At 41.1% G+C, this 14,535-nt stretch overlaps 1 protein-coding gene across 10 annotated transcripts in view; it reads right to left on the reverse strand.

Moving 5' to 3' along the window:
• kmt2ca (lysine (K)-specific methyltransferase 2Ca) overlaps positions 1-14,535 on the reverse strand; it is a 308,052-nt gene that overhangs the window by 38,769 nt on the left and 254,748 nt on the right. For 9 of the 10 annotated variants that reach the window (XM_060922565.1, XM_060922568.1, XM_060922566.1 and 6 more), the window contains 6 exons: positions 8,790-10,403; positions 8,416-8,622; positions 3,531-3,695; positions 3,307-3,448; positions 1,137-1,284; positions 853-1,028 (listed from right to left, as the gene is read on the reverse strand). In XM_060922565.1, coding sequence (XP_060778548.1) covers positions 853-1,028; positions 1,137-1,284; positions 3,307-3,448; positions 3,531-3,695; positions 8,416-8,622; positions 8,790-10,403 — 2,452 coding nt within the window. The remainder of the gene's footprint in view (positions 1-852; positions 1,029-1,136; positions 1,285-3,306; positions 3,449-3,530; positions 3,696-8,415; positions 8,623-8,789; positions 10,404-14,535) is intronic. The other variant, XM_060922562.1, reaches the window with a different exon arrangement.

Raw genomic sequence — 14,535 nt, forward strand, 5'->3', positions numbered from 1 at the left:
CACTGACCAGCAGCTAACTGGCTGTAGTGAAAGCACCAGTAGGGCTACCACCTCCCCTGTCAGCGAGGCAACAAGTGGGTATGTACCCGATGATAAACCCTGTATTTCTTTTTTCATTATTACTTTACTGTAGTTCATTGAATGGACGCAAGAGGAGAATCAGCGCGGCTGCCTCCGCTGCGTGTGTGAGAGCGGGAGAACACGAACGCGAGTGTGGACTATGAACGATGTCAAAATGCGGCCGTAAATAATTTAATAGGCCCTCTCTTCTTTTAGTATGGTTAATCTTATTAAGGTTATGGTTATCTTGTTTTTGTCACCTAAAAATGTACGCCTACGAGTACGACCTATCATAGTTTGGATGTTTGATACCACGGACAGCTACGCGGCGCGCTCTGGCTGAGAACGCACTTTGTATTTTTCATCTTTTGTCTAAAAAAATAAATGCACTTATTACTGAATACATGTGAGTGTCTCAGTAAATGTAAGATTATAGCTCTGGCCTGGCTTTTAGTAGCCTACTGTAAGAAATAATACTGAGAATATAGCCTTTAGGCTATATTTGGTGCATCATCCGATGACATAGCCTACAGCACCCTGCACTTCAGATGAGTTCCTGCGTCCCTGCATCAGACCACACGAATTAGTCAGAGGAATTATTCAAGCCAGTGTTTAGATGTGCATAAAAGTGAGATAATACGATGTTGCATGTGTACACGGGAAACGCATGGCTGCCTAATGCTTCATCACTCGCTGCTGTGAACAGAACTTAGCGTCGGGTGTGTAATGCGCGGGGAACGTGGGCGTTTTGAATACGCTCCTGTACGTGCTATGATGATACGGTAGACAGACCTTTCCCGCTCGCACTGGGCAACATTGGGATGGTAGGAGATGGTGCAGGTGACGGAGGCTCCTCCTTCACTAGAGACAGATCCGGGTATCTGCTAATCTCCATGCCAGCGACACTCTCCGGGGACGAGGAGGGGACGAAGCTGTCTGGGGTGTCCCTGTCACAATGGTCCTGGCCACTTTAAATAAATAAATAAAAAACAGACATATAGCTCAATACTGTATTTAAACTTCAAACTGCCTTGATACAGAGATGACCATGATAAAGCCAGGCACCCGAGTCTTACCGGAGCTCCTCCTGATTGGTGTGTGGGGGTGTCGGTAAAGACGCAGGCACGTCAACAGTCTTGGGTCCCTGAGAAATGGTCTGAGACAGGAGGTCGTCCTCTTTTTTGAGCAGAGTCGGCAACTGCTTCGGCCCCAGGCTTTTGGACACTGAGAACAAACAAGTCCAGGATTATTTACACTACCGTTCAAAAGTTTGGGGTCACCCAGACAATTTTGTGTTTTCCATGAAAAGTCACACTTTTATTTCCCACCATAAGTTGTAAAATGAGTAGAAAATATAGTCGAGACATTTTTCTGGCCATTTTGAGCATTTAATCGACCCCACAAATGTGATGCTCCAGAAACTCAATCTGCTCAAAGGAAGGTCAGTTTTATAGCTTCTCTAAAGAGCTAAACTGTTTTCAGCTGTGCTAACATGATTGTACAAGGGTTTTCTAATCATCCATTAGCCTTCTGAGGCAATGAGCAAACACATTGTACCATTAGAACACTGGAGTGAGAGTTGCTGGAAATGGGCCTCTATACACCTATGGAGATATTGCACCAAAAACCAGACATTTGCAGCTAGAATAGTCATTTACCACATTAGCAATGTATAGAGTGGATTTCTGATTAGTTTAAAGTGATCTTCATTGAAAAGAACAGTGCTTTTCTTTCAAAAATAACGACATTTCAAAGTGACCCCAAACTTTTGAACGGTAGTGTAAACGTCAATCGTGTCGCTCAAAATCTCAGAATTGCTGTACTTCTATGACAACCACAAATTTTCTCGAGTATGCAAACAATCGCACTAACTATTCAATAAGTTCACACTTAGCTAGTGAGGTTTTCGATGCCTGCTCGTTTAACTGGCTCTTTACGCAACAGAAAGCTTCGGAAAAAAAAAAAAAGAATGCTCTGAGAGCACAATATCTCCCGCTGGCAACTCGGCCATAACTCTGGTAAAATGCGACCGAATTGAATGAAATTACAATATGCCTATTAGCGACATACAACAAAGAATCCTGCCAAGTTTTGTGAAATTCCTACAAAAATTATGAGAGGAGGTGATTTCAGAAGGTGAGTACCCTTCCCGAGACAGACAGAAGGACATCGCCACGACATAATCCCCGTTCAGGCCTTTCGGCCAGCGGGTGATAAAAACAAGAGTCATTAGGAGATGACGTATCTATCCCCGGCCCCTACATGAAATCCCACGCCAAATTTTCCCAAGTTGAATTGGTTGCCATGGAAATATGGAGAAGAAAAAAAAAAAAAGAGAAAAAAAATTTCACAGAAATCCCAAAATGTCAAAAGGCACAACTCCTCTAGTCACTTAACATAACCGTGAGGTTTCGTGAAAAAATTCCTAATAGTTTTTGAGTTATGCTTCAGAAACTAAAATGTTTACAGACAGACAGACAGACAGAGCGATAGCTACCGTATTTTCTGGACTATAAGCCGCTACTTTTTTCCTAGGTTTTGAACCATGCGGCTTATACAAAGGTGCGGCTATTCTGTGGATTTTTCTTCCACCGCTAGGGGCGCTCTAACCGGAAGTAGAATCAAAAATAAGATAGACGAAAAATCAATGCAAAGAAGAATTAGCAGATCTTTAGCAGATAGAACACGCATGACAAATTACTAACTGGTAATTATTTTCAAATCCAGCGAAGATGATTAAAGTGACTTGTGGTTTCAAACACAGGAGAAATGAAGGTAAATAAATACCGGTTATTTTCTCTTGGTTCTGTTCCGTTTTAATCAGCAAAGTTGCTGCCGTGTTAAAAGGCACTGTTCGGAAAGAATCTGTTCAGGTACATACATGTACATTTACAGTACAAAATCGTTCTGTACATGCAGTAAATATCTCATTTTTCAACATAGATATCTGCGGCTTATAGCCCGGTGCGGCTTGTATATCTTTTTTTTAATTTTTTTTTTTAAATAGAGCGGATGCGGCTTATATACAGGTGCGCTCTATAGTCCAGAAAATACGGTATTTATGCTTTCCTAAATTTGGTCCTGTACGTCAAAAACATTACGCAAAAACCAAAGCATGGCCAGAACCTCAGCCATCAGGACAAATGACAGAATTTCCCAAACGACCGCTCTTCCAGCGTACAACATTTCTAAAAGGAATACGATATTTTGCCGATTAAACGAGAAGATTTGTCCCACGTTCTTTACCCTCATTCCCAGTGATAACAGAAGCCTTCCTGGCGAGCTCCTCTGCTGTGGCGAAGCCGTTCACCATCTTCTGCCTCGCTACAGGAGGCGGGGTCGGAGGCAGAGAGGCGGGGGGTGTTGGAGGATTGCTCAGGTTGTTCTGCTGTGTTGTAAACAAAATACAAAAGATAAGACTAAGCATTCAGCATCTTCCCACCTGCCCACACGTGACAGTAACAGCAGACCTTATAGATGAGCTGGGAGTAGTAGTCCGTCACCCCGTCCAGCGATGCGCTGCCAAAAGAGCCAGACAGTCTGTTCTCTCCGGTCAGCTGCCTGCTGCCGTATGGAGGGAAGTGGGCAAAGTTCACGCCAATCAGAGGCTCCATGAGGGGCAACAGAGAGAGCTGCTGTAATGGGTAATGGGCAGAGAAGAGGGAAAGATGTCAGGAATTACTCTAAGAACCTAATAAAATCAAAATAAAACAAGAAAAGGACATCACTTAGGATTCAAATTAGAGGTGTCAGGGTTCTCACTCCAAGTCAAATATCAATTTTCACGACTTCAGGTCTGGTCCTACCATACCAATAACTATAACTAAATCAGTCCCCTGCAGTTTATGTGGTCGGTGCTCACACCAGACTGATAACGATCCCTATAGCCCAGGCCTGGGTTTATCCGTATCGCTGAGATTGCTTCTGGAGCCATTTTTCCAGGCCTGGACCTGATCCGATAAAACATCTGCTGACCAATCAGGTCATTGTTTACATGTCACATTGCCTGAGCACGTGCTATTCTTCCCCGGGCATCTTTATACATCCTTGTTGCATCGTGAAATTACGGAATATGGATTCATAGAAAATAAAAAAATATAACCCAAAGCGCGCATCCTTTATTCACGGATATGTGATATTTTCTGTGTAATATCAATAGTAAATTAATAAAGTAAACATATAAATGCAGGTAAGAACTTCGGAAGTCCAAACATTTAATTGTTTTAGACTGCTTAATTATTATTATTTTTTTTATCCCTGATGCATCATCCGTATGAAATCGATAACCAATCTGTAATATACTGAAACGTCCGTGACCGATCCGTAAATTATTAGCACGCGTATTAAAATCAGTAACCACTCCGTATTTTGTATCCTTTATTATATTTCTGTAATCCGTGACCTATCCGTATTATATCAACCGCTGGAGTGTGTACATGGGTTGTTTTGGAGTCCAAGCTGTACAGTACGACCCGGAATAATGTGCTACTACTTGGAAAAAACTTCCATGACTATTCCTAAGTTGCATGTGTTTATTTCCCTGAGTGTCAGGACCAAGCGATATTATAGTCGGGATTATACTTGTGGTGTTTCTGCTCCAGACTGGAACTAAACTCAGGCAGAGGGACAGTCAGAGTCGGAGTTATCGGTATAGTTAGCGTTTTCGGTGTTGTGGGACCGGGGCCTTATAACAAACAGAACAAGAGTGCTCTGACAGCACAATATCCCCTGCTACGATATATTGCAAACGAAATTGCAATATGCGTATTACTGTCCTAAAACAAAGCCTTTTCCCAAGTTTCATGAAATTCCTCCAAAAATTGTGAGAGGAGTTGATTTCAGAAGGTGAGAAACCTTTCTGGGACAGATGGACAGACTTTGCCACGACATAATCCCTCTTCAGCCAGCAAGGGATATAAACAGGTCACCTTTACGCTGAGCAGACAAAAAAATTCAGCCACGCTATTTAAAATCAATTTGCAAAGCTTTATTGTTCTCAGCACAAAAATTAGCTTTGACTGCTTAAACCTAGTGAAATACCGCATGGAAAATAGTCATTTTGCCAAAATGCCAACTAAAATTTAAACATGCGACAAACAAAATTCCCTTGACATTCCATGACTTGGCCCAAAATATGATTAAATCGCCCGACTTTGCACGTCTGGAATAGACTTTTTAAAAATTCCATGATATTCCAGAAATTCCATGACCTGCAGGAATCCTGAGGTGTGCATCGTTAGGGCTTAAAAACAAGTCTTTACTGGGTGGAGAACACCATGGCCTAATGGTTCGAGAAACAGCTTTGGGACCAAAAGGTTACCAGTTTGATTCTCTGGACCAGCAGGAATAGCTGAAGTGCCCTTGAGCAAGGCGCCTAACCCCCTACTGCTACCCAGGTCGCTCTGGATAAGAGCGTCTGCTAAATGTCATTAACGTAATGAACCTAACCGGGAGCAGGCACTCAAATACGAAGCCCACAGGAGAAAAGCAGGCCGTGTTCCTTAACATGAGGGTGCACTGCTACTGCTTTCATTCATTTATCATGAGTAATTGCTTTTACATGCGCAAACAATAATAACTGTGGTAGGAAAAGGGCTTTTTGGGGGGGCGGGGGGAGATGAGATTAAAAACACGCTCTTTCTCAAGCTCAAACATCAGGCCATCCTTAAAAAAAATCCGTTTCCTGTCCACCGGGTGAGCAAAAAAATTTTCAGTCAGGAGGGAGGGATTTTTTTTTTTTATATATGAGTGATTCCACGCTTATGGGTACTGAAATGGGGACATGAACTTATTTTTAAAAATTCACCTAAAACCATTTTTTACCATCAGGTCACAAAACATGTAATCTTTAATGAATGATATGTTAAAAGATAACTTTAATTTTCTGAGATGTAATAAAAACATATTTATATGCCAAAGTCAAGCCTATGAGTTCCAAAATGATGTCTGTTCCATTACTTCTGTTACGATTGTCCATCTCGCGTCTGTTACAAATTAATTACAATCTAGCTATATACCATGTTAATCTTATTGAAAGAATGTGTATGTTTATTCTACTACACATGTTTATTAATTATATTTGCTAAAACATCACCTTCCTATGTTTCAAAAAGTAATTCTACATTGTTAAAATTGAGAATCTATATGTCCACGACACTTCTGTTACGTTCTGACTTTGGCATATAAATGTGTTTTTATTACATCTCAGAAAATTAAAGTTATCTTTTAACATATCATTCATTAAAGATTACATGTTTTGTGACCTGATGGTAAAAAATGGTTTTAGGTGAATTTTTAAAAATAAGTTCATGTCCCCATTTCAGTACCCATAAGCGTGGAATCACTCATATATATATATATATATATATATATATATATATATATATATATATACGGATGGATAAGAAATCGCAATGCTGTGTTTGCTTTTTCTTTCAGTATTTTTTTTATTACAAAAGCAGACACATTTAATAAAATGACGGTTTAATCAACTGAAACTTGTACAAAAACTTTAAGTTAGCATTTTAAATGCTGACTGCAACATTTGCAAAACTTTTACAAAGGTACTTAAAATGTCCGACACACGGACTTTTTGTAGTTCTAAATCGAGCGTTAGGCCGAGTTCGGATGAAATTACACTATTAAAATGATCACTGAATGATTTGTTTTTCTGAATCTTTACTATTTTGTTGTTCGCTAGAATACCATTTTGCGATTTCACACTTAAGCAAATGTTTGAAAACTCCGGATCTCCTTCCTTCATGGTGGCTGGCGTTTTTTTGTGCCGCACGGCGCATGCGCAGAGCTGATTCAATTCTATATTCTGCGCGGAATGCAGGGCTTTCCACAAGCGCCGGCTGCCGGCCACACAATTAAGTCCAGCCGGCTACTTTAATGACTATTATTTTTGTAGCCCACAGGCTCTGAATATTAATTTTCGATTTTAATAAAATTAAATGTTTATCTAACGGACTGACAATAATGTCAAACTGAACCGCACTCATTTAAGTTGTGATTCGCGCTGTTTGTACCGATAATAACCACAAATTCCCCGCAGACTTCGTTGATGAAGGGAGAGTAACTCATCCGCGGCCCCGACATGCGGTGTGTGTGCGCACTCGGCGGAGGCAGTAGTGTGTCGGAGGGAACAGAAGCAGAGATGACGCTTATTTTGTCTCCGGTAAACCAGTCTTCTCTCGTTCAATTACGTGCTGGCATCAAAAGACACCGCTGGTTGTAAATGAAGCCAAACTGAGTGGTTGGAGTGTATTTTCATACACAAATGGAGAAATGTTGGCTGAGTGTGTAATTGTGTAGCCCCACTGCAGACCGTTGTCGTTGTTAATTCATAGCGTGCTCAGCTGCGTGAATGTGTCATGCACCGAAAATAAGAGATTTACAAGCCAGGAACCCTCATGATGCAATACGCAAGAAAAGAAAGAAGATTTACTGCCATTTTACTTTGTATTTGAGTAAAGTGAATAAATAAATGGTCTGTGGAAAATACATTAATCCTGGGAACTGCATGCACAGGAGTTTTTGTGTTTACTCCCCCCGGCTGGCTACTTATTTGTCATGGCTGGCTAGTATGAGCCTTAGTGGAAAGCCCTGGGAATGCGGAAATGCCAAGTTCGATTTTAGATTTACGAACCCGAAAAAAATGTCGAAAAACCGGCGTTAAAAAAAAAAAAAAATTCAACCACACAAACGGCACTCACCCGGCCGGTGGACCGGAAACAGAACATTTTTTAATAATGGCCTCATTTTGTTTCTTCAACGCTTTAAATAAAACTATATAGAAACTCCAAATGCTCCAACACAGGAAACTTCAGCAAAAAAAAAAAATCAACTGGAATTTAAGTAAAACCATCATATTTTTAAAAATTTCCAAGCCTGGCCTGAAAAGCATAAGTGTAGAATTAAAGGAGAAAAAAAAAAACCCTGCACATTAATTATCATATATATATAAAACATGTGCATCCATAACCAGCAGGGAGTAAAAGCCCTCTTGTCCTCTTCATCATTGTTAATGCAAGCGCACTGAATGTTTCATTTAAAACCCTGTTTAGTCCTTTCAAGAACTCGATCTAACGCATTCTGCTCACACCTATCCATGCCAGCACTGCTATTAAGACTTAATGAAAGTAATTACTCCTTGAGATGACTAATTAAAGAGGCACATTTACGGGGGGGGGGACAACATTGTCTAATTTAAGACTTATTTAGCTTCAGGAAAAACTGCCTTTAAGAAAAACATTGCTGTTAAATTACAGAAATGTATAGTTCGTCCAGTGCGTTATATGATTACTGTTTCTCACGTCATCCAGTGCGATCCAATTCCACACAGCTCTTTACCTGTTTGAGTTGCGTCATCAGCGTATCAGTGGTTGGATACAAGACCTGACGATCCTCCTGCTCTTTCTTTCTTTTCTTCCAGCGAGACTGAGGTTTCTCAGCCCCCATCTTTGGTGTTCTCTTATTGCGCTGTTTTTTCTTGCCTTGGTCTGGTAGAGAAGGCTCTAGAGAACCCACGTTACCAGCCAACTGGCTATTCATGCCATCCTGTAAAGCCAGACACACAGTGATCGTCAACCATGCATGAAATTGTTTGCGCTTCCGAATATGATCGATCTGTTTGATTGGAAGTATATCTATTCAGAAAGATTAGATTTTATGATGCATTTTACAAAACAAATTAAGATTCTAATCGTTTATAAACTTGTTCTTACCAAACCCTCAGTAGAACTCGTTTTGACAGAGCCCTTATTTTCAGCCACTCCTTCTTCCTCTGATCTCAGGCCATCGTTAGATGTCGGGTGTGTATGGGGTGTGGTTGAAGGTGGTGGTGTGCTCTTGTTATTCAGCAGGTGTTTGAGAAGTTCATTCCCAGACTCGCCCTTGGTACTGTGTGCTGGACTTTGCCCAGCGATGCTTGGGGTCTCCTCAACCTTTACTATGCCTGCTGCCCCTGATCCCAAAGCTCCTTCAGCCCCCTGGCACTCGCTTGTGTCCACCTTCTCCTGCTTGATCCCTTGTGGTTCCTCCAAGGCTCCTCGTTCAGTCTCTGATCCCACACTAGACTGGCGTCTGAGCAGAGTCCCACTACCAGACAGCTGCCTCTCCAGTTCTGATGGAGGCAGGCCAGACATGGAGCATAAGGAATTGGAGAGTTCAGAAGAGTCCTGGTCTCCCATTAGGGCAGCACTACGTGTAGGGGTGGAAGATGTGTCTGAAACACATGGGGTCAGAGGAGCAGTGAGGTCTGAATGAGGTGTGGAAGGTGTTTTCACTGAATCCGCATCATCATCTTTCTTCTTTTTCCGATTCCTCTTTTTCTTGCCTTTCTCCTCTGGGATGATGTTGGAGTATAATTGTATGAGAGACTGGCCTGAGCCAGGGTAATTAGGAGGCAGTGGTGTAGCTGACTCCATGCCAAACAGAGGGCCTTCGCCCCCTCCTTGGGGCATCGTCGGTGGCCGAGGTTGACCTGGCATGAAATTGAGCCCATGCATCATTGGATTCTTTGGCCGGAAATTTGGCCCCATGTCTTGGCCTGGAAAAGCAGCAGTCCCAACTATGGGTCGTCGCTCTCCACCCTGCATGAAGGCTGGACCAGGGCCCCCAAAGTCTAGAGGTGTACTGCCCTGCTGGGTGAACATTGATCCCATCTGCTGTGGCTGCTGAGGTCTGGCAGGCTGCATGAAGTCTTGGGGTAGGTCGGTATTGTAGAAGGGCATGTGGGCCAGGTTGTCTCGGTTGGCATCTGGAGCCATGCCTGCACCCTGTTGCTCCATCTCCAGCCGCTGAAGAGCCCTCTGTCTTTCTACCTCTTGCATCAGCTGCACCCGCTGTCTCTCCTGTTGCTCCCGCAATCGCTCGCGGCGCTCTCGCTCCTGAAAGCCCTCACTGAATGGGTTATTGTCGTCAAACTTTACATGCGGGGTGGTACCGCCAACCCCATGACCGACAGGTACGCTGCCAGGCTGGCCAGGTGGCACCATAGCAGGTGGCTGCTGGGCCTGAGGTGGCTGGCCTGGGTTGGCTGGTGGCATCTGAGGAGGCATGTGAGATGGTATTCTGGATCCTCCAATTGGTCCAGGGCCACCAGGGTGCCAGCCAGGCATGTTAGGCATGCGGGTGGGGTTAGGCTGACCAGGATGTGATTGCATTGGACCCATCATGGGCTGGCCCATATGGAGTCCACCAGGCATCATGCCAGGAGGTTGGCCTGGCATTCCTGGCATAGCCTGCATTGGATTCATCATAGAGGACTGCATACTGTGCTGCTGCTTGACGCGGTACTCCTCAATAAGCTCAGCATGTTCCTTCTGCTGCTTGCGGATCTATGGAGTTGGGGCAACAGAGAAATTGAGGTTGACCGAGCATGCAAAAATCAGCATCCTGCATGAGCAAACTGGTGTCAAATAGATGAATGGACTAAGTATGATTGCTCCAAGTAAGAGTTATATGTTTTTTTTAATAAAAGTGCATTTCTGTATAGGAATAACGTTAAAAAAACACAAGCATCAAACTTCATAATGGCTGAAGGAAAAATACCCTTATGGCATAATTGCCTGGTAGCGGCACCTTACAGCTGGCACAAACGTACAAACAAAACAGACAAGCCGGTTCCTCCTTCAGCCAGGACTGGACCAAATGCTCCCGACTCGGCCCACTGAGCTGCTCAGTTTCAGAAGAATTGTACTGCACTGTCTGGTGTTAGAAGTGCAGTGTGTACTTGCAAATAAAAATTCACTGCTTTCCAACACCTGTAGAGATGAGACATTACACATTCTCTCAAAACAATGATGCTATGAGCAGAACCCATGGGATTAGGAGGATAGTGCTTAGCTGTTGATTTTGTATTTCCCAAATATTGAGATTTGGAGTCGACGGAAGCGGCAGAGTTGTAAAGGTTAAATATCAATCACCTCACTAGTCTGGGACTGAACCAGTTTAGAAACAGCCACTTTAATTAAATTAGTGAAATGCCAAGAGGAAAGGTTAAGCAGGTTGTTTCTTTAATGTACAGGATGAAATAAACGAAGAACTCAAAGCAGCACAAGAGTCAATAAGCTTATGCTGATGCGTTTTTTAAGAAGACTTGAGAGCAAGTATACGGTAGATTTCACTTCAACTGTTATTAAAAAACATCGGTACCCTATGGGTCCATGTGGCTACCGCTTATAAATAAAATAGTTTTCTGATCCCACGTCCATACAGTAAATATCGCATATATACATGTTATCAATGATACTCGCCTCATCTCTTGCAAGCATCACCGAGCTGTGAGCAGCATCAGGGCTTGGAGTGTTTTGGTGACCAATTTTGTTTACTGTGTTTTGTTCAAAATACAGCGCTGTGAACTAGATCTATTTTCAAATTAGTAAGAAAGAAAGCACTTGGCTCATGAATTGTCTTCGAAGCATTATTCAGTACTAATGAGCACATTTTGTTTCACAAGCGCAGTGATAAAAATAAAATCAAAAAATTTAAACGAATAGCAAACGTTTGACCAATTACACTTAACTTTTACTCTTAGTTTTCACATTTATCCAAGAATATATCAGAAATTTATAAATAATGAGTACTTATGTGGGCGGCACGGTGGTGTAGTGGTTAGCGCTGTCGCCTCACAGCAAGAAGGTCCTGGGTTCGAGCCCCGGGGCCGGCGAGGGCCTTTCTGTGTGGAGTTTGCATGTTCTCCCCGTGTCCGCGTGGGTTTCCTCCGGGTGCTCCGGTTTCCCCCACAGTCCAAAGACATGCAGGTTAGGTTAACTGGTGACTCTAAATTGACCGTAGGTGTGAATGTGAGTGTGAATGGTTGTCTGTGTCTATGTGTCAGCCCTGTGATGACCTGGCGACTTGTCCAGGGTGTACCCCACCTTTCGCCCGTAGTCAGCTGGGATAGGCTCCAGCTTGCCTGCGACCCTGTAGAACAGGATAAAGCGGCTAGAGATGAGACGAATGAGATGAGTACTTATGTTTTTCAGTGAATAATTTTTTTTAATATATAAAAATTTCTGATATATTCTTGGACGAATGTGAAAACTAAAGAGTTTGGCCATGACATGGACTTTAAATGTGCAAAAAAAAAAAAAAACCTTACAAACCCTTTCATATGACCTTTCAGAAGGACCAAACAAAAGCTGTGATAATCAAAAGGTACATTTTCTTAAAATTAACACCATTTACTCGATATCGAATCAGTAGCCTTGGGGAACCACGAGGTGAATTTCGTTTATCTTTTTATCTGCCGATTATTTTCCGATACTTCAGAGTTATAACAAGGTTTCTCTTATTTCGTTTCTGGTTCTGATTGGTTCCGAAGTTGATCACGTAGAAGAACTTGATCAGGATAAGTGCTGATTGGTTACGAAGTTTCGCTATTTCTACACTCATTCTTACGTCATGATAACATGTACCTTTGATAATCTTGTGTACCTTTGATAACGCAAGATCAACTGTTTGTATCACGAGATCACGATTCGCCGCTCTGGTGACTGTAATGCGTATGCGTGGTGCGCTATTGTTACACTCATTCGTACATTACGATGACAGAGTGGATCCGCCTCTGTGAGGCAGTAGCCACAAAAATGCTTTGAAACCAGTCCAGTGTCAAACAGCTCAGATTCCTCAAACATCAACTATATATATTTATATAAAGATAAATGATCATATATTTTATACACATACAGTCCTGTGCAAAAGTCTTCGGCACATGTTAAGAAATGCTGTAGAGCAGGGCTTTTCAAAGTGTGGGGCGCGCCTCCCCCAGGGGGCGCCAGAGTTCTTCGGGGGGGCGCAACATGAGGAAAAATGAACCAGAATAAGTTACTATTGCGGACATTTAGCGAACTTCAGCTAGCCTTTGCCAGAGACAAAATGGATCGATTTTTAGTACCTAAAGCTACAGTGAGTGAGGAGACAGAGTCTGGGCCAAGCAAAAAAAGAAGGAAGTATGACCACGATTATTTAAAGTTTGGATTTTCATGGACTGGATCTGAAGATGCTCCACTGCCACAGTGTGTTGTCTGCCAAGAGGTGCTAGCTAATGATGCTATGAGATGTTTAAAATGTGTAAAACAAGGTGTTTAAAAAAAAAAAGCACAATGTTTAAAATGTGTAAAAAAGGTGTTTTAAAAAAGCACAGATGTTTAAAATGTGTAAAAAAGATGTTTTAAAAAGTACAGATGTTTAAAATGTGTAAAAACTGTTTTAAAAAGCACAGATGTTTAAAATGTGTAAAAAAGATGTTTTAAAAAGTACAGATGTTTAAAATGTGTAAAAACTGTTTTAAAAAGCACAGATGTTTAAAATGTGTAAAAAAAGATGTTTTAAAAAGCACAGATGTTTAAAATGTGTAAAAAAGGATGTTTTAAAAAGCACAGATGTTTAAAATGTTTAAAATGTGTAAAAAATGGGTTTTAAAAAAAGCACAGATGTTTAAAATGTGTAAAACAAGATGTTTTAAAAAAGCACAGATGTTTAAAATGTGTAAAAAAAGATGTTTTAAAAAGCACAGATGTTTAAAATGTGTAAATCAAGGTGTTTTTTAAAAAGCAGATGTTTAAAATGTGTACAAAAGAGGTTTTAAAAAGCACAGATGTTTAAAATGTGTACAAAAAAGATGTTTTAAAAAGCACAGATGTTTAAAATGTGTACAAAAGAGGTTTTAAAAAGCACAGATGTTTAAAATGTGTAAAACAAGATGTTTTAAAAAGTACAGATGTTTAAAATGTGTAAAAAATGTTTTAAAAAGCACAGATGTTTAAAATGTGTAAAACAAGATGTTTTAAAAAAGCACAGATGTTTAAAATGTGTAAAAAAAGATGTTTTAAAAAGCACAGATGTTTAAAATGTGTAAAACAAGGTGTTTTTTTAAAAAGCAGATGTTTAAAATGTGTACAAAAGAGGTTTTAAAAAGCACAGATGTTTAAAATGTGTACAAAAAAGATGTTTTAAAAAGCACAGATGTTTAAAATGTGTAAAAAAGATGTTTTAAAAAGCACAGATGTTTAAAATGTGTACAAAAGAGGTTTTAAAAATCACAGATGTTTAAAATGTGTAAAACAAGATGTTTTAAAAAGCACAGATGTTTAAAATGTGTAAAAGAAAAAAAGTGTACACAACAACCACCATTTTTTAAAATACGAATGGAACATTAAGTATAGCAACAACAAAAATTGTAAAGGGGGGGGGGGGGGGGGGCGCTGTTGTTTATTTGCTCTCTGAGCAGGGGCTGACTCTCCCACACTTTGAAAACGCCTGCTGTAGACCAAACAGTAATCAGTAAGCCATAATAAATGAAAAAAAAAAAATCAATATTTGGTGCGAGACCAATTATTGACACTGCTTTAAAAAAAAAAAAATCCGTCTCAGGTACAGTGAGTGCAGTTTTATGCGGAAATGAGCTGTAGGTTTTATTGAGCATCTTCCAGAACCAGCCCCAGTTCTTCTGGACACTTTGACTGT

This window comes from Neoarius graeffei, chromosome 5 (assembly GCF_027579695.1).
Source record: "Neoarius graeffei isolate fNeoGra1 chromosome 5, fNeoGra1.pri, whole genome shotgun sequence".
Classification (NCBI taxonomy): Eukaryota; Metazoa; Chordata; class Actinopteri; order Siluriformes; family Ariidae; genus Neoarius; species Neoarius graeffei.